This window comes from Drosophila kikkawai, chromosome 3L (genome assembly GCF_030179895.1).
Source record: "Drosophila kikkawai strain 14028-0561.14 chromosome 3L, DkikHiC1v2, whole genome shotgun sequence".
NCBI lineage: Eukaryota > Metazoa > Arthropoda > Insecta > Diptera > Drosophilidae > Drosophila > Drosophila kikkawai.
The window spans coordinates 9562894-9587353 of record NC_091730.1 but is presented as its reverse complement, the minus strand read 5'-3'; the positions used below and the strand labels follow the sequence as shown (position 1 = coordinate 9587353).

General features: G+C 39.8%; 1 protein-coding gene and 1 long non-coding RNA gene across 2 annotated transcripts in view; one reads left to right on the top strand and one right to left on the bottom strand.

Moving 5' to 3' along the window:
- Nucleotides 1-8887: 8887 nt before the first annotated feature.
- Nucleotides 8888-24460, bottom strand: part of LOC108072777 (Ig-like and fibronectin type-III domain-containing protein 2) — an 80060-nt gene continuing 64487 nt past the window's right edge. The window contains exons 8-18 of the mRNA XM_017164058.3: nucleotides 24142-24415; nucleotides 22577-22852; nucleotides 21055-21401; nucleotides 13903-14056; nucleotides 13662-13797; nucleotides 13118-13310; nucleotides 12813-13059; nucleotides 12045-12723; nucleotides 10957-11270; nucleotides 10625-10869; nucleotides 8888-9857 (exon numbers count right to left, since the gene is read on the bottom strand). Of these exons, the coding sequence (XP_017019547.1) occupies nucleotides 9504-9857; nucleotides 10625-10869; nucleotides 10957-11270; nucleotides 12045-12723; nucleotides 12813-13059; nucleotides 13118-13310; nucleotides 13662-13797; nucleotides 13903-14056; nucleotides 21055-21401; nucleotides 22577-22852; nucleotides 24142-24415 (3219 nt within the window). The 3' untranslated portion in view covers nucleotides 8888-9503. The remainder of the gene's footprint in view (nucleotides 9858-10624; nucleotides 10870-10956; nucleotides 11271-12044; nucleotides 12724-12812; nucleotides 13060-13117; nucleotides 13311-13661; nucleotides 13798-13902; nucleotides 14057-21054; nucleotides 21402-22576; nucleotides 22853-24141; nucleotides 24416-24460) is intronic.
- On the top strand, nucleotides 16504-20762 carry LOC138928310 (uncharacterized). The gene is made up of 2 exons (XR_011444814.1): nucleotides 16504-16643; nucleotides 20396-20762. It is a non-coding gene; the product is annotated as an uncharacterized lncRNA (long non-coding RNA).

The window sequence follows — 24460 nt, the reverse complement described above, 5'->3', positions numbered from 1 at the left end:
AGAACGCCGGAATGTGTCCTCGTTGTCGTACGAAAATACTTGAGCAAATCGTGTTAAATCGCGCTCAAGTGTTAAAGTAATAAGCACTTTTAATAAATAAAGTTGAAAGGTTGCCCGGGCGTGCCATGCGAGGGGGGGAGGTGGCGGTTGCAGCCCAACACAAACACGCCCAGCCAGAGACAGACTCTCTCAGGACACTCGCTCTGGCAATTGCGGTGCTCGGGATGCTTGTTTGTCTTCTAATGGTCGGGGTTATTATATTTCTACAGCAGGTAATTTCGAGTGAAATAAAATCGGAATTGCCAACTGCCACTCTGAGGGCTTTTGGGTAGACGAGAAAAAATTGTTGAGGCATTGTAAAGTTGTAAATCGATATGGGAAGAGGTTAATTGGGGAACTTGAGCCCAAAGGATGTGGGAAGAGCTTAAGGAATTGAGTAACTGAAGGAATAATAATATTTATAATAATATGAATATATTAGGTTATTTCTAGGGAATTATTTTTGGATGTTTAAGAGTAAAGTAGTAGAGTTAATCATGGTTTTAGATAGCTGTAATAATTATATGTAGAATAATATTTAATATTTCCACAAAGGTCTCATTACCCTCTAATTATTTACCACTCTTTTATTACACAAAACTTTTTACAAATTTAATGACTATAAAATATGTAAAGTATTGTCAATATCTAAAAGTATACATATATACTTATAAAGATATGAACTCTTATTATTAGAAGTATAGATATACATATAACAAAATACATAGTTTAAACTTGTTTCTCTGTTAACTTCCTCAAATCCTTCTGCTATTTATCTTGTATACATATATACATACATATGTATATTTATACATAAATATAAGCATATTATAATTATTATTAATGTACATATTGCCCTCGCAGTAATAACTGCAACATGCGGCACTTATGTGAATAATCAATTCATTTAGCACATTCCCATTCAGCCTGGAGTGCGGCTCATTAGTCTTTGATATTTTTTTTTTAAAGCACACACTCGTGCCTCACACTTGTGCGTTAAATATCAATGTAAATCACTTAAAGGCATAATTAAAACATATTCGCAGCGGGTAAAATGTGCGATATTTCATAATATTGAAGCATTTAAAAAAATTCAGTCAAAACAGTTCGGTTAAAACGGAGAGATAAGGCAAAAAGGAGAGCTGATAGTCGAGTGCATCTCGTCGTGGATGTGGAAATTACAATGGCGAGTGCATTAATTCAATAATTAACACTAATTATGTGCGCCGGGCATTTATTATGCAGCAACTGCGATTCAACTGCGACCCGATCTGGCACTTGTGGCCGCGAGCAGCAGCCCGGAGTAGTTAATTATAATTTATGCATAATTAAAAAGATATTTATTAAAAAAGGGATGACAACAGTGCAATGCATATTGATTGGGGCCACCATTCTCCTCGGTCTCAGCACGATTTTCCACCTAGTTTTCCACACTCACTCACACACACACAGCTACATCCTGTCTAATACCGTTAAATGCGCCATCATTGTCAACAGCCGTGGCCTGCTTTTAGAGCCTCCGTTGTTCTCTCATCCTGATCCCGCATTCCCCATCCTCCAAAAGCCCCTGCCTCTATTAGAAGCATAATTTTCCACGGCCATAATCACTTTAAAACAATTTCGTGTGCGCCACATTTAATGAAAATTAATTTAAAACTTGCACAGGGTTAGCTGGCACCGGCGAAGGCACGGCGGCCATAGGCGCCTCTACATTACATATATACATAATTTTTTTCGGGATTTTCTTTTTGGTTGCTGGCAGAAAGCCGCTTAAATTACCCCAAAAATCCCAGACATATAATCTTTTGCCAGCTTTTCTCCCTCTGTATGTGTGTGTGTGTGTGTGTGTGTGTGCGAGGGGCTTTTTTGTTTTTGCATTCAACGAAACTTTGGTTAGCTGTCGGCTGGTGTGGCAATCACTTTTGAGCGTAAGCTGCGCCATATTGTCTGCCATTATTGTCAGCGTACGGGAAACGGAAATAGGGTGTCATATTTTTCACTGTCTGCCTGAATGTCCTTCTGGCCTCCTCTCTTTCTCTCTGTGCGGTCTCTGTGTGTGTGTGTGCCGGTTGTAAAAATGCGTTAAGCTCCCTTCCACTCGTACTTAAGCATTTCAACCCTGTCCTTTTCTGTCCCCTCTGTTCGGCGGCTTATATCCGGCCAGAAAAAAGAGTCCTGCTCATGACATCGGAATGATATCTCATTACTCGGCTTAAGCCAGTTTAACATTTCTCTGCAAGTTCACAACATTCACACTTGTGCAATTAATTTCGGTTGGCAATGTTTGAGCGGTGGGATTTTGGGTCAAGGTAATTTGAGTTTCCAACGATTAAGTAAGACATGTTAAATTAAGATATTAAATTAAAATTTATAGGTATTAATAAGATCCCAAATTAAAGAAAATATTTTAGAAATATTGTTATTTAAGCTTTATTTATTCTGAATAAAATAAGAAGTTTGCTGAAACGTTTCCTAAATATAAATAGGTTTCTTCTTCTTTGGGATTTTGAGATATTGTTTCTGTTTAATCATTTATTATACCCTTGCAGGGTATTATAATTTCAGTCAGAAGTCTGCAACGCAGTGAAGGGGACGTTTCCGACCCTATAAAGTATATATATTCTTGATCAGCATCAACAGGGGAATCTTTCTAGATATGTCAGGAAGAAACAGATTTCCGATTTAAAATTAATGCTCTTTTGGTCGAGTTATGATATTTTTAATTAAAAAAAAATCAAGAAGTTTTTTAATATAAAAAATCAGATTTTATAATACAAAATAATATTTTTCCAAGTCAAGGAATCATTTCCGACCCCATAAACCATATATATTCTTGATCAGCATCAACAGGGGAATCTTTCTAGACATGTCCGGAAGAAATCGATTTTTTTGCCATTTTTGGGAAATTTGATAAGGGGTTACATCATTAAAATTAGCAAAAATGGCCAAAAATTTGATTTTTTAAAATTCTACATTTGGTATGCAGTTTTTTTAAATTAATAAAAACTAACACAAAACTGCTTTCCGAATCGAAATTAATGCATTTTTGGCTTAGTTATGATATATTTTAATTGTTACCTGCAAGGGTATACAAACTTTGGCTGGCCAAAGTTAGCTTTCTTTCTTGTTTTTGTTTGTTTTCCTAAATTTTTTGTTGTCTGGATTTACTTTTTCATCAAAAAGAGTTTCCTTATAAAAAAAAAAAAATTCCGAATAAATCTTAAGAAAACCTTTGAAAAAGTTATTCTTTCTGTAATTTAAAAACTTTACAATCAACTTTAATATTCTATTAAACAAAATTTAATGATAATAAATATATAATTTTAAATTATTTTCATACTGTAAATGTATAAGATGTATACATTCCTGCCCTAAATATAATGTTTCTTATTAGAACTTTCTAATGAAAATTATTCAAAAATTTAATACTTTCCAATATGTATTTAATTATATATTTTAAAAATTTTTAGTGAACTCTAAGCGATTCACTTAAAAGATTTAATCTCGATCAATTATTTCTCAACTGTAATGAAAACCCTTAACCCAAGAACGATAAAAAAGGGAAATTAGAAAGTATAATGAAGTGTTTTGAGACTTGCCTTTATATTTTGTTTGTCTCATCTCACCCAGACGGAGGCACACCTCGGTGCCCTCTAATGCCACAACCACCACAACCCTGAACCACCCAGCAGCTGCCTTCCATTTCATTTGCGTGGCATCTCTCCGTTGGCTTTTTGCTGCTTTCCACCGCAAATTTGCACCATCTCCCCGTGGACCAAAAGTGTTCGCGTTTTATCAAGTGCCACGAGGGCAACACTCATACGCCATGTGCGCCATGAATATTTGTTAACCGCACTGTAAACTGTGTTTACAAAAATGTTTGCCCCGTATGCATGTTGTTACTCGTCCTGCTACAGTATGCAAAAGGGGTTGAAGAACCCCCTCCAAAAAAGAAAAAAAAAAGAACAGACACAAACATACACAAAAACCGGAAGGCAGGGAGGCAGGGGAAAAACACCGCACCTGCGGTTCTTGTGCTGTCTTTTGACACATCGCACTGCCAAAAAGGGTAAAAGGCAGATGTTCTTGGCTGACTGTTGAATGGAACATTACGCATACGCCGCGTGGCCTCCACTTGGATATAGTACTTGGCCTGGCACATCTTTAGTTAATGCATCTTGGCCATCTTGGGCTCTCTGGCCATTTGCGGTCACCGGCCAGATGTCTTTCATTAGGTGGTTAAGCATAAATGCCTCGGTTCAGGCATCTGTTTTGCTCGGATGGTGTGCCAAAATGTCTTCATTAAATTAAGGAATTTCTTTGGCAGCTGTTAATTTGTGGGATACATTTTATACAAATTCTTTTGTGTTTTTGGGGGTAAGCTTAGGTGGATATTAAGATGAGTATTATGCAGATATTAAATTCCTGCAAGCAGAAAATGGGTAATTATTGAAATGAGATGTTTAATGCTGTTTTATTTATTAAAAATTTGTAAGATTGCTTCGAATAATCCTTTTGCCTGCTTGTAAATTTCTCATTTTATTTCCATAAATGTTATGCAGCAAATATAAATTCCGTAAGCAGTCTAAAAGCGATTGTTATCCACAGAAATGTGTATTAAATTCTCGGAAAATTCCCCCTTTTATTACAGAAAACCTATCGAATGGATAATCGCTTCCATCAGATGCTCAATATGCCTGGGTCAATCAGGCTCAATTAACATAAGGCCACAGAGGGGGGGGCATACCAGCAGGGAGGAGGAGGTTTACTGGAGAATTACTGGAGCGATGGCAATAAAATCAACAAGAATGTATTGAATGTTGATGCAGCATACTTACCGCCCATCGATTTACACATTAATACGAATGTGTCTGTATGTTTGCCTGAGCCTTACGACTGATTTAAGTCGCTGGCCACCCACCGACTGGCACATTTATTTACATTAATGCCTCATATTTACAGGGATATTAACGGGAGCCATATGCCAGTGTCTGTAAATTATATAATTAGCAAGCAAAAAAAGAAAAAAAAAACACCAATCGATAGGAGGAATAAACAAACATTTATTATATGTCCAACAACATGCATGACCCCATAAAAAGTTAATTGTTAATTGTTATTACAAGTACAATAATGTGTGTCCGCGGGTACGCGGAAAAAAAACTGCCAAACAAACGGGCAGACATAAAAATATAAACATAATTATAAATATAAATATTATTTTAGAGCAGTTTACTTACGTGTGCGATCTGCTCTTTAACTGTTCTGCTCTGCATTTCTGCTCTAATGCGATTAACTCACGCAATTGCCATTAAACCCAAATTTTGTGCTGCTCCAGGTTCTGCGGCCGGACGAAGGCGACAACCTGCCTGTCCACGCGGCGGCAATTAAAACTCGAAGGCCTTCGCAAGGCACAAGGCACACGACCCCGATAAGTAGGCAACAAAATATGCAAAATATAAGTGTAAGAAAAGTGATTTGTGATTGGCTCGGGAAGCTGTAAAAATTCATTAAATATAATTTCAACTGGCCAAACAGCACGTAATAATCGTAAAGGAAACGGCCGAAAAAAAAGAAAACAAGAAGGAAGCAATCCCCTAATAAAATTTTGTAGGACAAGGACATTAAAAAATTAATAACAGCCACTCACCCATTGTACTTTGACACGCAGCGTGTCTGTGCATTTTTCATGATTATTATTGTTTTCGTTTTGGTTTTGGTTTTATTTTTTTTATTTTTAGCATATTGCGTAGTTGGCAGTTCGTTAGTGGTTAATTGTTTGGAAGCCGGAAGCACAAAAAAATAAACAAATAATATCATTAAACCATTATATAATATATGAAATTTATATGTGCGTAAGTTTTTTTGTGGTGCTTAAACCGCTGCCACTTATGAGTTTTTGCCTTGACTATGGCCTCTATTTGGGTCTTTTTTCTAGCCCGGCCATTCAGGGGACTCGGCACAACATGGCGTATACAATATTTTCCATTTTTATGCCAAGATTTATTAGTTTAGCGATAAATAAAAGCAGCCGCTCTACATAGCATCAGATGGGAAGGGAGAATGGTAGAGCCGGGGAGGTGAACGCTCTGTCTCAATAAATCACTTGGCATACTGTGAAATTGGCTTTTATGTCCCCATCCATGGGCATTGCTTTCATTTCATTTGTGATTCTCGAATGGATCTAAATTTTAAAATAGCTTTTTTTCTATCTAAATCTATTATGTCATATCTGTTTGAAGTTATTGCCTGACAACCAATATGGAGAGCGTATGTGAAGTAGCAGCGAATGAACAATTGATGAGATGAATGAATGTGAAAATATGAACACCAATATACGTAAGGAAAATCTCTATTCAGTTTATAGCTTATTGATCCTGAAAAGTTAAAAAAATTATGAAAAATTCTTCTTCAAAAGAATATTAAAATAATTATTTTAACTTTAAGAAAATTACAAGAGGTTTTAAGAAATTTATCTGATAGTTTGTTCTAAGAATAATCTACCTTTAACTGATTTATAAAATATAATATAAAATAGCTTTATCCTTTCCCTTTAATTTCTTCTAATCTTTTCTACTATATACCTAACCATCCATTATTCAAATTCCCTAATCAAAATCCTCCCTAAGCTTGTTGTCCCCTACTTAATATCCTTTCCGCGACATGATGCACAAAACTTTCTCCCGGTAGCCACTATATTCATCAATGTATTTTTATAATTTATGCATAACGGAAAAGTTGCAAAGCAGCGAAAAACTCATTATGAGCAGCACAGGTGCGAGCAGCAGGTAAGCACAGATGTTCCTCTGTTTAGACAAGGACATCGCCAGACCAAGACTGGAGTGCAATCAGCCACAAAGTGGGCAGCTGGTTTGCCAGCAGACAATATCATTTACTTGTAAATTTTCGGTTTTATCTGGCGACTGTCAACATTTTTATCAGCATCGGCAGCGAGTGCAGGTGCAGGTGCAGCAGCAGCAGCATCCCAGGTAACCCAAGAAGAGTAAACAGAAAAGGCACAAAAGATGCACATGTGTGTGTGTGTGTTTGTGTTTGGGCACAAAGAATGCAGGCACTTAAACGTGTTGCATAATTCAGGCGGCGTTTATTCAGAGCCATTGCACACTGGCAGCTTTCTCAGCAAACCATCGTCAGATCAAAAAACGGAAGTTGCTCAAGAGCAGCAACAGCAGCAACATTTTGATGAGCTCCACCGAACTCTCGGTTCCTGCTAACTTATTAAAGTGGAATTTGAAAGGAGAATGATGGCTACACTCGGGGGGAAAATGTGTATTTCCAATTGAGAATAATATAAGAATTGGTAAAAATATTAATTCATATAAACCTAGGTAAGAATTATCTCTCCTGAACAGAAATATCGGTATCGATATCGACTTGGCTTGACTTCTGTTAAAAAGTATTAATATTTTAAATTTAATTTCAATAATTTTAGATATTTATAAATAAAATATATCAAAGTCCACGATATTTTCCAAATGATATATAAATCCCTAAGAAGAATCAAGTTTGTTTAAAAATTATATGAGAGGTATTTAAATGATTTAGATCATAGGACTTAGAAAATCTAGTTTAATAAATTTCTATTTAAATTTTTTAAAAATCCTATAGATCAATTTTTCCCTCAGTGTAACCTCTGCTTGGATTGGCGACAGCTTATGTACCATTATGCACAGGCATTTTAAGCCTTTCCGTTGTTTGACATTTATGAAGTTTACTCTATCGCTGTTTACACGCCTTGCTTCAATCATACGAGAAATCTGCTAGATTTTACTTTCCGCTTTGCTTATTTTTTCTTCACTTTTTGCTTATTTTGCATAAAAAAAAAAGAGAATGGCGCACAAGTGTCGTCGTAGGGGCCGCCGCACTCGGTGCGCTGGTAACTAAATTATAATAATCTCTGGTGGCGCAGGCTGTCACTATGATGGCATCATCCGTATCAGTATCAGATCATAACGGATTATGAGTGTATCATGTCGAGCGGCAGCAAAACTCCTCCATCCACACTCGTATCTATCTCTTTCGGATATTGTACTCGTAATAAAAAGGAATTTACATATGAAAGTTAAACTTTGTGCGCAGCATATATCGCTCGCTGGCTGTTTTCTCCTTCATCGGATGCGTCCTTTTGCTAATAATGCCAGTGTATGAGAGTGTCTGTGTGTGTTTGAAGAGGTACCAGACCATGGAGCTCGTGTGTGTGTGTGTGCTAGTCGCTATAACGTATGCAACATTACACGAACAAACATCTGACGGCATGAGGCGAGCCGAGAGCTTCCATCTTCGTCCTCATCAAAATGAGAAGCAACCGAGAAAGGCGTAAACATGGGGGGATGAAGGGTGCAAGGACCAAGGACGAAGGTTGCACACTGGCATCTTTTAATATTGTACTCAACCGTTGTTTACATACACCGGGAGAAAGCAGGCAAGCCAACATATACAACAAAGACCAGGTTCAAATGAATGCTGAGCAAAGTAACATACAATTGTGGTTTGAAGAAGAGCACTTGGAAAAATTTTAACTATATTTAAAAAAGGATAAGAAATGTGTATATATTAAAAAATATAATTTAGTAATAAAGAAATATTAATAAAAAATATTTAATAAAATGCTTGTATTTCTATTCGTTCTAATTCTAATTCATTTCTTTAAATTGTTTTTATCTCTTGCATTTCGATCAAAGTTACCTCTAAAATTATACCAAACTAAAATCCTAAAATTGAAATATTTAAAAAGTAAATGATATCAAATAATATCTCTACTTAAAAACCACTTTCAAGCGTATTATAGCCCCAACAAAAGCCAAGATGAAAACACATTTAGCATATATAGATTTTTACTAATCATTGGTATTTTTTTTCTCAATCAGTTTTCAGTTTTTTCATTTTTGTTTTTAGTTTTTATAGCTTACGTTCATTACCAATTAGTTTAATTATTTTACATCGTTTTCGTATTGTTATTTTAATTTTTGTTTTGTCTGGTTGAATCACAGTTACATACTAAAAATTTATTTATTATTACACGCTACCCAAAAGATTTTTGCAAGCAAAAATTGTGTGTGTTTTCGTGTGTTTTGTGTGAGTGTTACCCAACGAGTACGAGTAATTTCTCGCAATGCATTCTGTAAAGATGTCACAGGACACGCTGTGAGTGTGTGTGTGTTGTCTGTGCTTTGTGTGTGTGTGTGTGGTGTGTTTGTGTGTGTGTTTGTGTCTCTGTGTAAGTGTAGTTGTTTGAGGTTGCGCTTCGCGCTGTTTACACGGCCTATGTCTACATTTAGCGTATATATTTCTATATATATAATATATATAGTATATATATAAGTTCGCTAGCTATACTTGGTTTTTGTTTTTGTTCGTTCATGTTGTTCTTGTTGTTGTTGTTGTCCTGTGTGTGTGTACTGTCGTCTCAGTGGTTGTTATTGTTATTGTTTGGTGTGCTTCGTTTATGGCACAAGTTTCTTAAATCCAGCACCTTCTTGGCCAAGTTTGAGCTCTTCATAAATTGTGGGATTTACTTCATTGCACTGCGTATTGCTGAGCGGGTTATGAAAGTGATGCGCCGCATCTGCGGCACTCTTATGTTGCTGCTGATGCTGCTGCTGATGATGCTGCTTCCCCGCAGCAACACCTGCCGAGGTGGCCGCTGCTGTCGGCGCCGTTGTCGTCGTGGATGTCGTCATTGTGGCTGCAATGCCATTACGACCATGGCTGTGACTGTTGCTCCCGCTGTTGTTGCTGTTGCTGCTGCTGCTGTTGCTGCCATTTTGCGTTGTTATGGCCGATGTGACAGTAGGCAGCTATGGCATGGTTATTCATATACCCAAGACCGCGTGTGTTGTTATTGTAGAGTTTCAGGACGGGCGGGGTTGGCAAGGATGGAAAAAAACACACATTGACAGTTATAACATAAAAAATAAGTAAATACATAACATACACCTACGCCTACGTTAATACACACAACAGGATAAATAGCTATCATATCACTAAACTAACTTTTGGCCAACAGCGAAAGGAGCAATAAAAACAAACAGGTGGGATAAGTAAAAGTCCGGATAAACCGACTATGAAATATCGATTTGGGAACTCAAAAGCAAGGACATAAAATCGGAGAATAAATATTGGATTTATGTTTATTGTTTTATCAAAATAATTTGTTATGAAATATGTATTAAAATTGTAGTTCTACATTTTATGATGTGTTAGAATTTATAGAAAATTTATTTTGAAACATTTTAATATTATTTTTAATAAAATAACTGGAGTCTTTCCTAGATCTTGCCACACCTAAAATGACTGAAGGTCATGCCTAACGCTAGGATTAAATGTTTATATTATTAAACCAATATATTATATTATTTATTTCTTAACAAAGACCTTTTAAAAAGGAATAATCTATAATTTAAAAGACAAGAACTTCTTCTTAATTTTAAAACCTTTATTTTGTTATTAAAAATCCCCTGAATTCTCAACCCTCTAAACTTGACATACCCCCATCCTGCGTGGCTACACCCTTGTAACATCAAAAACAAACAAAATAAAGACCAAAATCGATCGCTATACACACCTGCACCTGTTCCAGGCCCCTGGTATAGGTGGGATTCTCGAATGCCACATTGCCGTTGGCCGACTTTCCGTAGCTAGAGCGCTGCCGGCGATAGAATACAATGGCGGCTGCCGCCAAAAGGATGGCCAGGATGCTGGCCACAATGCCGCTGATGGTGCCCACGGCGCTCGAATAGCTGCTGGTGGCCGAGGTCACATGGTGCTCGCCGAGCGTGAACCTAATCGGATCTGTGAGCACGCTGGCACCTGCAAGACAAGCCGGCAAATTAAAATCCATACGAAGGGAAGGGACTTGGGAACTCTAGGAGTCTAGTGGCAGTAAACTCAACTCACCGTAACTATTGCCAGCCTTCACCACCAGCTCGTAGAGCACATCCTTCTTGAGGCCATTAATGCTTATTGTTGTGTCCTTTACGTCGATGCGTCGTATCTCGAGAGCAGCCATCGCATTGCTGCCGCCACCGCTACCCATACTTGTTGCATTATTCATGGCGGCCAGGGTATCCATTCCGGAGTTTTCCATGGAGGCAGCATGGTCCTGCGAACCCGAACCCGAACTCGTTGATGTTGGCGGCAGAACGGCGGCCTCGTGGTAAAATATTCTATAGCCGTCAACGGCATTTGGATTCTTTGTCGGCGCATCCCATCTGTAATGAAATAGTTTTCATAGAGCGACGGCGCCGCATTATGAGTGCTTGGTAATATTGTTGCAGGCGCACAACTTGTCTGGAATTTTAATAAATTTAATGCGGCACCAGGTTCAAGGGGTCGCTATCCCCGCTTTCGAGTTTTCCCCAGTTTTTCCAGTTTCCTACTTCCCCTTATCCGGAACATCCTTTCCCCTGCGTCAACCTTTGACGTTGACCGAGTGTATTAAAGTGAGATAAAAATCTCGGCTTTAATGGATTTGCGGTCTATTAGTGGCCCACACACACACACACACACACTCCCACACGGTGTGGGAGGATATGGCGCTTGGAAGGATAATGAATGTATTGGGTTTGGTGCACTAAATGGATGAGTCCACTTCCGCTTCGGACAAAAGTGTTTAAGAGCTTAGCCCGGAGGGGCTGCTGAAACGTGTTCCACATGGTTTGGGGTGCTCAAAGCCAAATGGCTTCTGCTCGGTTTAACTTTGTTTTTTTTGGGACAAAACACTCAAAAAAATAATCAGCAAGGAAAGTAACTGAATATGTTTAATATTAGCAAGCTTAATAGGCTTTGTAAAAGCTTGTTTTGGGTTAATGAAAAACCTAACTGAATGGCTATTACAACCATTAATTTTTTTGTTAAATATTTTAGATATCTAATTTAAAATAATGAAATATTTAATAAAATACTACAAGTAACTAATAAATCTTTATAAACCTAAACCTCCATTCCTCTTTTCCGCTTAGTTATAAATATATAAGAACACTCACCTTATGGACACCTCGCTGTCGGAGACCACACTGACCACTATATTCTCCGGCGGTCCTGGCAGGCGATCTCTATTCTTCTCAAAGCAGCCCACGATAGTGCGGGCATACTGCAGGCTGCAGATCTCCTTGGAGCGCACAGATTCTCCCCGACACCAGTTTAGGCATTTCCTAGGGACATGCTCATCCGCACAGCAGGAACGATGATCGGATCCATCGGCAGCACATCGCATAAGCTTATCAAAGTCCACAATGCACTCGGGACGATCGGCAATTGCATCAAAGTCCACATAGTAGCTGCAGGCACTCCTGCAGGCCATAGTAACATTCTGCTCCGCACAACACTCGGAGACATTGTGATTCAGAGCCGGCGTATTGCGTATACGCACCGATACCGGTGTGGTGGTGGCCCCAAAGGGATTCTCCGCATGGCAGAAATAGTCACCCACATCGTTGGCCTGCAGCTTGCTGATCCTCAAGGACATGGTATAGATCGAGGGACGCGATTCGTTGGTCTTAACGGATATAAAGTAGTTGCCACCGTTGATGACGGGCACTCGACCATCCTTTTCTCGCCAGAAAATCGTCTTGGGCGCCGGCTTAGAGTCCACAGTGCAGCGCAGCTCAATCTCATCGCCTATGGAGGCCACAGTGATGCCAGCTGCTTGAATTTTGGGAGGATCTGAAGGATACAAAGTGTCAGAATTTAAAGGGCAATTGTTAAAAGAAGCTACAGGATTATTATACCCCCCCTGAGGCACAATTACTTACAGCATATGTTAACCCTTCTGGTGGCCTGCATGGGTACTCCATAGCCATTGTCGGCGTAGCAGGAGACGTGCTCCATATCCGCGGATACATTGTGAATGACCGTAACCATGTGCCGCGAGGTATCCTGCCGCACCAGGTGTCCGCCCACGTAAAGTGAGATGGTGGGCGCCGGGTTGCCCAAGGCCAGACACAGAATGGTCATGGACCCGCCCTCCGGTATATTGTCCGCCGGATGCACAGTGGGGGGCTGCAAGTAGCGAAGAGTTGAGTTACCTCACACACACACAGCCCGGAGGAACACTTACATCTACAAAGGCTGGCAGGGCGGGATCCGTCCAGGCCACCAGCGTCTCGGAGGGCAACGAGTCGCCTCTTTCGCCCACCGCCTCCACGTAGAGCACATGCTGTGAGCTCGGCTTCAGGTTGTTCATCCGCAGCCAGGCCAGCTTCGTTTCAATCTTAATGAAATGCTCGGCCCTCATGGCCTTGTGGTAGACTCTGCAGGATGAGAAAAAAAAGGAAAAGCAAAGCCAGGTAGGGCAATTAGGAAAAGGGATAAGAGGCTTGTCAATTGGTTGTGGAAATTATAAATTCATTCCTGGGGCTTAAGGCTGACTTCTTTATATATTTTTTACTGAAGAAATGGAACTTTGTGAATTTTACTAATTTAGATAGAAAGTTACATAGTATTAAATATGGAAAAATCTTTCTAATTTTCAGCATTTATCAGAATGCTTTTAGAAAAATAATAATATACATTTTGTATATGGTTTCTTGGAGCTTTCCTTTAATTGCTAATTCTATAAATTATTTATAAACAAATTTATTTTTTATTAAAAGACTCCTCACCTGTAGGTAATCCTCTCATGCGGATGGGCATACTCAGGCGGCTGCCAGGTGAGCTGCATCCAGGTGGCACTGTGTGCCACCACCGTCAGTGAATGTGGTGGCGATGGTGCGCCCCAGGTCACGCCCTCTCCTCCCGCTGCACACACACACACACGCACACACAAAGAGACCACACAACAATTAAATCAACTCATTTTGGAGTGGGGGAATGATGTGGAGTGGAGTTAGTTAGCCAACTCACCTTCGCTGCTCCGGTGTTGGTCCGTGGTGTTGAGCAGCAGCATCGATGCCGGCAGCGATGTGCCAAATTTGCCCCGCGTCACAACCGTAATGCGGTACAAGGCATTCGCATCCATATTCGTCAAATCGATACTCGTCTCATTGGTGGTCAATTCCTAAGTGTATAATTGCATCCGAATGACGAATGGCGAATGGCAAGCGAGACGTTAACGAGAACGAGAAAAAAATGTGCGAAAATTGCTATGAATAGAGTGAAATCAAAACAATAACGTTGGAGGGTAGACTTTGGGGATACCCTTTCATATAACGGAAAATGTAATTTGAATTATTTTGCAAATGTTTAAGAAGAAAGAATAACAATAGTCCTGTTATTAGACATTTGCAAGGTACTATATTCTTAGTCTGCACTCAGAAAATTTTCGTATAAAATATTGATAAATATTTATTTAAAAAAATGTTTAATATTTTAGGTCTTTTTGAAAGCATACTATGGCCAAAAAGCCAGTTATTGCCCAAAGAAAAGCTTTCTGAATGGAAATAAATTGTCTTTATGATCGATTTTCATACAAATTTTGGTTTCTCGAAGAAGGAACCCTTCTCAATTTTTAAGATTTCAGTCAAAAATTATTACAATATTTATTATATTTTTTTGTTATCCCCAAAATCCCTATACTCTCCATTTCGAAAATACCCTTTAAAAAGAATTAAAAAATTTTGACAACATTCCCGGAGACCAGTCTGCGTTCTGCTGAAGTCTGCTGTTGGCTGTGGCTTGGCTTGATTTCGCTGAAAGACATGTCGCCATGATTAGTACTTTTTGTAATTGCTGCCATGCAGCGCAATTTGCGGTATTTAGCCCACCAAATGACACCGCACCCTGTGTTCCCCTTGCGTTTCCCTGCGTTACCCTCTCTATGTTCTTCATTTTACCCAATCAGCCAACTGGCTGCATCATCAGAGTCATTCGTAGGATGCCATTGTCGCAGTCATTCAACTCATCGGAGCTCATCTGCGGGTCTGTCTGTCTCTCCCTCTCCCTGTGTAGTTTCTAGTTCCTAGTTCCCCAGCCACGATGACGTTATTTTGTTTCAAAAGCCATCCTCGAAATTGACAGCTATATCTCGGACACTCTGCTAGTCTATGCATGGACTTTTGCCACGAAGAGCGAAGGACGATGGGCAAGGGATGGTGGCCCCCAACAAAACACCACATCTCTCTGACTCTCCACATTCTGAAATCCAAAATCCACAGCCCCGCATGGTGCAAATCCACATTAAAAATCGTTAACGTAATCTGTTGGTGTTACGGCTTCGGGGGCAGATAAATGCGCTATGCGGATTTTAATTTTTGGGGTGTTTTGGTTTTTAAAGAAACATAGAAAACATTTTTTAAAATTTAAAATTAAGTGTTAAAGGCTTAAAGAAAATTCCTAAATAATGCCCTTTCAAAATATCGTTTCTTTAGGCAAATATTTTGTAGTTCTTTGTAATTATGTAAATTTTAAAAAATGTCCTAATGCTTTTACCGCAGCACACCCTACAATCTCAAAACCCAACTCAATCATTTACACACTGAATCGCACTCTGCTGCCTGATGTTGCTGCTGCGCTGATGTTGCTGCCGGGCCGATGTTGCTGCTGTGTTATTTTGGCTCTCTCTGTGTCGTTTTTTAATCTCCTGCAGATGTCGCAGTCTCGGTGCGGTTTTTGGCCTTTAATTGCATTTTTGGCTGCGTGGCCAGTGCGAAAAAATGCGGCGCGTTAAGTAATTTATTTCGCTTTATGGCCGAGCGCTTTGTTTGTTTTTTAAAGCCAGCTTTAGTTCTGGCATTAACTTGTTTTGTTTTTTTTTCTCAGTGGCATTAGCAGCATCAGCTCTTGGCATCATCAGCGTTTGTTATTTCAGCTACTTAGTGCTGAAATTATTTGATGTGAGTGCCACGCCTCCCCTTGGCCCCCTTACTACCCCGATTTTCCGACGTAACGAGTCACTTTTGAGTATGTAAGTCAATGTCAGAGCGATGTTGGACATCTGTTGGTGGAGCCAGTTTGGCCAACATCTCTAAATATGTATGGAGCCCCCATCTCGCTTATGGTTAGAGGTATTTCTCTCTATTTTTTTCTATGATTTTCTGGCCCGGGTCGTAAGTCGTAAATCTCAATTTTCGGGGGGGGGGGGGCAACTTACCCATTGCCCCGGTCGTGTGGTCGTGACAACTTGTGTCAAATATGATGATGACGAGCACTGGACCCATTTTAACCCAGAAGCCATCCTAACCAGAGACTGAGCAGGGGTTAATTTGCAGATAGAGGCTTCCATTTGACACAGGTACTGGCAGTCCGATAAAACTAACTATAATTTAGTGACCAGCGTCCCGAGAGAGAATAAATTGCCCGGCTCAATACTAATTTCCTTCCATTAGAAACTTATCTAAAACGCATTAAATTCAAAGCCCGAATAGATTGTCAAGGCAAAGAGGGAAAAACGATTTATTATGCTCTCGACAGGGAGGGACTCGGTCCCAAAAAAAAAGCAAAATAAAAAAAAAGGGCAGGCAATACTAATAGCAGCGAAAGGACTCTTAGTTGAGCATTTCGTGTGTCACATTGGCTTTGCTTTTTCGGTCCCCTTTTCGTAATTACATTAACCGCAACTTAAATGTGCCACAATTGGCATGACGAGCGGGTCCTAACTGAATAATTAATGGGGTGGCACCACCACCACCACCCCCAGTGAAATAGAGGTGAGTCCCCAGCAACTACTTGAGCGAATAGCTGATCAAAATGCATAGCGCCATGTCCTTGGCTACTTAGCTAATGCACTGGAAACAAAAATGTTATAATAATAATTGTTATAATCAAATAAAAAATAAGGGAAACCTTATATGATTCAAAGTTTATTAGGGAATTAATTATAAGAAGCTTTTATATTTTTTTAAGGTCCTAATTTAGTGCAAATTTTTGTTGTTAATTATTGAAACATTTTTAGCTTTATTTAGGAAACTTGTCAATTTGTTTTATAAACCCTTGTGATTTCTGTAGCACCATGGATGGTCTCAAGGACTAAAGATCACCTTTAAAATGTACATACAAAATTCAATATTATTTTATAAATATTAATTCCCTTGAAAACAATAAATATCTGAAAAATCTTATAGATACTTCTCCAACTTAATAAGTCATTTTTAACCTTTCAACCTTTTAGTTTTCGGTGTGCCTCTCCTGTATCTCGAGCTGCTACCCCTTAACGAGAGTCACACTCCGGCCATAAAACTAGGTCCCTGGTTGCTCATTTGCCAGTTGTCTTGGCCCGGACTCCACTGCAGTGACAAAGCACATAATCGCCGTGGCCCAGGCCCAAAACCCAAACCGAAACCCCTTTGGCTCCATCACAGCTATATCAGAATATTTAATGTGTCTAATTTCTGGCATCGTGGTGGTCAGTGGTCCTGTGCCATTTTTTTCTTCTGTACTTTTCAGTGTTTCCCGGCTATATTAAAAAGTTTTTTATGGCCGTGTGTTTGCCAAACACAAACACAAATAGGGATAAAGAATAAAAGTCAACTCGAACTAACGCGGCGGCACTAAAAATCATCACAAAAGTTACGTTTGTTTTCGGCCAGAGTCAACATATACACACAGAGAAAGAGACATCATTTGGAAATCAGGGCGACAGTGGCGGGGAAACCTTTTATTTCCGCTTTTGCCACCCCATCCGCTTTTCCCCCACCCGCTGCTCATCCTGATGGCATGTAATATCCTGTAGAGTCGAATAATGTTTTTGCGGGACCCGTTGTTGTCGATGCTCCTCCTGCTGCTGCTGGTGACACAACGCCGGCCGTGCAATGGCGACGAATAGAAATTGCCAAATTATTGGCACTGATTCAATCAGGAAGGGTTCCCTTGCCTGCTGGCAAAATTACCTTTAATATAAACCGTTTTTCTAGTTTAAGTACAAACTTCTCCCGCAGCCACCGTGACCAGCAATGGGGCCATTAGTCTTGGGCCAGCGATATTTCCACCCCGTCTGTATTTCTGACACGTCCAAAAGCAATTAAGTTTGTCCATAAAAGTGTCACACTGAGTCAACGCATTGCAGGCAGCGATAGCAGCGAACTTATAGATATATATATATACATATATACGTACATATCTGCGATACAATAACCCATTCAAAGGGGGTCGCGAGGCGCGTTTAAACCATTTGACACCGTGGGCACCACAAAAAACCGCCAACTGAAAAGCATTTAAGCCAAGCCGAAGCCAGCCCCAAGTTAAGCCAACAGCATCAGCCAGCAGCAACTGCAGCAGCAGCAGTACCAGCAACACCAACAACATGAACCGCAACAGCTGCGTACGCTGCTGACCAAAGCAAGCCTGCTACTACAACAACAGCTACAAAAATGGTAAAACAAAAAAGAATAATTCAAGCCAACAGGGCGAATGAATTTTCCACAACACAATCAACAAAAAACAGCTCAGAATATAAGAAAAAAAAAAACAAAAAAAAGAACTGGAAGCAAAGCTGACACCACACAGTATCTTCCATATCGATTGCCTCTCGGCCGCAGAGTTGCTCACGTGACGAAAGTTACTGTCACGATTGCCTGGGGGGTTTTTTTGTATATTCTTCTTTTTTTTCTTTGAGCTGTCAATAGAAACGGTGCTTCCCAAATACCCCCTGCTTATGATCAATCATATATTTTTAATCAAATGGATGGCCAACGAATCTTTAAGAGCAAAACAAGAGGGCAAAAAAAAAAAGATATTGGGTTTAAATTTATACATTTTTACTTGTAAATAAAGATGACTTTGCTGTTTAAATTTGAGCTCTTATATATTCAAACTTCTTTAGGAAATACTTAATTTTATAACTAATATTTATTTTAATCTATAACTTCTTAGTAAAACCCTTAAATATCTAATACCAAAGCCTAAACCCACACCTCACGTGCTCAGCTCCTATAGACTCTGCTGCTGGCGTAGCATCATTGGCAGGTCGTCGACGACAGGTTGCAATGTCCGCCAGCTAGAGCAACAGCAATAGTAGCAGAAGCAACTGCAATACCAGCAGCAGCATCGCAACACAAAGCAGCAACGCAGCAACACCAACCCCACTTTAAATACATTTCTGTGCGCATCAACACGCGACAAAACTTTGGGCCAGGCTTTGGCTGGTTGTTGCTATTGCTGTATTTTTTAGCATTTGCAAGTTTTTCGAGGCCAATAACTCTGCTGATGGCCATGGCTGATGCTGCAACACCAGCAATAGCAGCAGCAGCAGCAGCAGCAGCATTGGTGAGAGCAGCAACAAATGCAAACAGGCCCAGCTGCCAGCAAAGCGCGTTGATGTGTGACAACAACAGCCAATAACTACAACAATAGCAACAACAACAACAAATGCAACAACAAAATGCAAACAATAACAACAACAATTACAACAACAACAACAAATGCAATTACAACAATGCCAATGGCAAAGCCTGAGCCAACTTTGGCCCGTTGTTTGGTTTTGGTTACTCTTTATTCGTCTTTTTTTTTGCCATTTTTTTCTCTCTCCTTTTTTTTTTGGACCGCCTGCAATTTTTACCAGTTTATAGTCACGTTTTGGCCGTTGCCAATGCATATGGCGTCTATAAGTCCCCCCTCTCGTACACATTCCCCCTCAACTGAGCCCGCTGAAAAGGCGTCAAAAACTTTAGCTCGCTATATACCCGCTATATATATATCTAAACCTGGTCGATGTTTTGGACAGAGTTCAAAGATTATAACACTGAATTGGATTAGAGTTGGGTAAACCAAAAAATATTCGCCAGGCGTTCGAGAGTATATCTAAAATATATATATATTTAAGCTGTATATATGCCGGTTTTGCACTTGAAATTCGTTGTGATGGCGTCAGCGGGAATTTCAATTGATTTCATTCGCTATATAAACAATGGGCCATCGATATATGCATTTAGTGAGATTTAGCCGTTGGCAAAGGATTTAAATAAATAATTGAATAATTGGCTTAACTGCAAACATTACTCATACGCCATGTGTGTTTGGAGTTTTTTTTTTTTTTTGTTGCAAAAAGCTTCTATGAATTGTTTGGCAGAAATTAATTTAAATAAATAAAAAGTTTATAATCATAATAGACTTTACACCGATGTGTATATAAGAATTGATGGAAATAAAAAAATAAATATCAGGATATAGTTGAAAAATGGAAGAAAAAAAGGAAGTTGAAAAGTAATTTTTATGGGTAAACTTTTATGGAATCAACAGGGCTTTTATGGCCAACTCTTTAGATTGTGAACTAAAAATTATTTTATATATGAATTTTAGTTTTTAGAAAGTCCTGAAACTCTTGAATTTATATATCAGAAATTATTTATAAACTTTCAGTTAAGTTTATAATTGCTTATCATTATTTTAGGAATGTAAAAATACTTAAATTATATTTTATACTCTGCAATAACAAATGTTCTCTCCTTTCTATATATTTCCTCAGCAATTACTACAATTTCCTCTATGACTGATGCTCAACCCAGATAAAGAAGTTGAACAATTAGCCCCGCCTCTGAGGTTACTCATACGCCAGGCGGTAACGACCACAATATCTGCTAATATGACTGGTTGTTATGAAAGCAATTTCCTGTCCCCGAACTTCTTCATTAACTGTGCTACCAATTTAAGTTCTCCCCCGTCGGAAAGTTGTTGAAATGGTTATTGTCCTGACTGCTGTTGGGCTGTTTGGCTCCTGGCTCCTGGCTCCTGGCTCCCCTGAATCCGCCGCCCCCCTGGTCTCTGGCGGACTCAGACAAGGCAATTTGTAAGCTCTTTTCAATTCCATTGGCACTCGAATATATATAATGTCAGCATTTTGGCCCAAAAGGCAAATCGTAATAAGGCGACCGCCCGCAGTCCCCAATGCAAATGAAGTGCCCCATTGTGTGTGTGAATCTGACTCTGAATCTGAATCTGAGTTCGAGTTTGAGCCCTGAGCCCGTCCAGCAGAAAAAAAAAAAGAAAAAAAAAACTTTTGCCTGCCAACTTACAGGTGAAGGAGAAAATGGGGGAAAATGAGGAGGGAGCAAGTTTAGTTTCGCTGTGCAAAAGTTCTGCGCAGATAGAGTCGCTGGCATTGTCCATACCCCGATATATACTCACATTTTCCAATTTGGCAACTGTCTCGTACATGGTCATGTTATTGACTTTGCCATATTGTACGATGAATTCAATATCCTCCGTTCCAGTTGTCGCTCCACTTGTGGCATCCACCGAAGGCACATCCCTTCCAGCGACGGCCGGATTCCCATTTGTAGGATCCACGGCACCGGCTGCCAGTTCATCGCCGGTTATCATGTCACCTGGCGATGCAACTGAACTGCTGCCGTTGTTGCCAGCACCACCACTGCCACCATCCGCATCCGGTTGAGTCCAGACCAAGCTGATGCTGCTCTGGTTCACAAATGTCGCATGCACATCTTCCGGTGGCCCTGGGATATTCTGGGTGCCTGTTCAATGGAGGAGTAAACGGAATAAACGGAATATAGTTCGCCATACACCGCACTGCTTTGTTTTGTTTTATAATGCAACTTTAATTGGCCAATATTGGTTTTGTCTGCTCGGGCTGTGTGGTTGGTTGGCCCAAAGCATTGACCAAATAATTTAGCGCACAATGGCGTGCAACAGTGCGTATACTCGACGTGCACAGACACGCAATTAAACAAACAGAATTAGCTGCAAACACAAGCCCGGCCAAAACCAAAGCCAACGGCAACTGAAACGGCAACAGCAACGTCAGCCCATTGGCAAAGACACACACAGATGGATGCACCACAGGGTGTGACCAGTGATGCAACTATCTGGCCTCGGTGTCGGCCTCCAGTGACTGTGACCTCTAGTGACGGCTGCAAAACTGATTTATGGTGAATGATTTACGATGAAGGATCATCTCAAAAGCAGAAGCTTTTTACACTTTAATTAATTGAATTGAAATTTGAGAAAAGCAAAGCCTATTTAGATGAAAAGTTTAAATAATAATTATTGAAATGAAAACTTAATTAAAACCTGATTAAAATAATGTTTTTAATTAATTACTGAATGCAGAAATTGACTTGGAAATAAGATAGCGCTAAATTTCTGAATTGAATATTCTATTAAGCATTTTAAAAAGTATTTAAAAGAATATTAAAAAAGTTTTATAGAGAGTTTTTGTCAGTATTTAAATTGGAATTTGACTTAGTAAATTATGGAGAATTTTATGCATTATTTTAGATAAAAATTAATGAAATTTTTAGAAGCATTTAAGGGCGTATTTTGATAAATTTTGTTACATAAATCTATGATAGATTAATATATTTAAAATTTTTATAGAAAACAAAGTGCCTTTATTGAAATTTTAAGCATTTATTAAAACTAAAATTCCTAAAGGATATATGGACAATGGTAATTTCGAAAACATCCTTCCTATTCTCGTTGTATTTCCCCTGAAACTAATGCTACTCGCCTAATTAAGAGCGAATTGAATGGATTTATCTTCGTCAAAAATTGTAATGAGCTGATTTTCATTCACTGGCAGTCACTGCTTTGGCCGGGCACAACCACAGCACTGCGCTGATGGAGTGAGACAAAGGCCAGGACAGGATGGGATGGACAGAAACCAGCGGCTGCCATGGTAACTACTCACCTTCTTCGAAACACTGCAGAATGTTGCCGGCATATGATAAACAATCGGGCACATTGCTCGACGATGACGACGACGACGAGGACAATGATGAGGATGGCGTTGCCGCAGCTGTTGCCGATGATGATGTTGCTCCCGTTGCTGCTCCCGTCGCCGATTTGGTGGTCAGGGCGAGCGGCATGACGCCACGACAGAGGGGCATGCAGGCGTTAATGACGCCGCGGCGACTGCAGCATGGACTGTGATCACGTCCCCCGGCAGCACATCTGGCCAGGATGGCTGCGGATTAGAGCGGAGATGGACAGATGGGAATGGTTAATATTGTGGTGAAAATTTGCATAAACTCGAACTCCCCAAATGCCCCTCCTGTGTGCACCCCAGATACGGCTCATTGTGCTCTGTTATGGAGCAATTTGTGACATGAACTCATCAATTTTGGCCCGTTGCCACTCGAGTTGAGATGATAATTTAAAGGATTCGTCGTGAGTCGACAATATGGCAGCAATTTACAGGAAATTAACCAAAAGATTTCCTATCATTGACTAGGTGACGGGTAAATTGGGGCCAGATTTCCTGTAAAGTCATCGTTGGCATTCAATTCCATGTTTTTTTAGAAGAATGACTTGAGCATTTTTTCGGTGCTAAGTGTTTTCGATGGAACATAAAATCAAGTTAATGTAAAATTTCTATGAAATCAGAACTTAAGCTTGAAATAAATGAATATTTTTTTTCTATTTAAAGATTTATGTTTGTCAGGTTTCTTGGAATTTTCGCATGAGAATTTGTTTTGATTGCAAAGATTATGATGTGGGTTTTATTTCTTGAAGAATTTATAGAAGTTAATTTAGGAAAAATTCGATATAAACATATTTTTTGGTAACAAATCTTGAATATAAATAGTTAAAGGTTAAAGCTAACAGTAATCAACATTAAAAGCTTCTTCCCTGTATAGTAACTTATCAATTTGATATGATAATTACCCCATATTGCTGCATAATAACCATTTGGCATTAAATATGTCTATATTCCGAAACTGGGAGTACACTCTGGTATCATTTGAGAAGCCCTTTGTTTATTCTGACTAACGCTTTGCCAAACAACGTTACACAGTGGCTCCTGCCTCCCAAATTACATAAGCCGGGAACAAACACTGACTGACACAGAGAGCTTTCCTGGCAACGGACGGACAGGGTTTTTGGGGTGATGAAAACATTTTGGTAAATTCTCATGCATTTAGCCAACATCAAACATCCCCGGCTAGGCTACTGTTTTCAGGGGATTGTTTGCTACTAATTAACTAAAAATTGATTTGCATAAGTACGAAAATTCATTATGCTTGAATGAGCAGGCGAAGGCCTCACTCACTTAATATTCGAAATTGCATTTGCCAGACGGAACGAAAAATGCAAAATGGGCTCATTAAATTAACAAAAGTCCGCAGGACAATGGCTGTCTCTATCCTGCCGCTAATTAGTGTTTTCCATGGACGACTGTGTATCAAGGGGGAAGCTCCTAAAATCTACCCCAGTCTCCAGTCCCCAGAATCCCCATCTCCAGCTGTTACTCACGCATTTGGGCTCGACAGGCTGGACCCAACCGCTCGATATCGGACAGGCGGATGTTGTAGGAGCAGAGCGGCGCGCATTGGGGCAGCAGTCCGGAGGCCTGACAGCAGGTCGTCATGTTATATCTGGAGGCCATTGGCTGGACCGGTTCCGCTGGCAGGGTGCGGGTGATCAGACGCGGGGAAGCCTCGCTCTTTCCATACGCATTCAACGAGACCACGTAGAACTCGTAGTAGATGTCCGCCTCGAGACCCTCGAGAATCAGCGGTGGCTGGCGCTGCAAAGCTTAATGAATTAGCCAAACAATTGGGAAGGGGGAGAG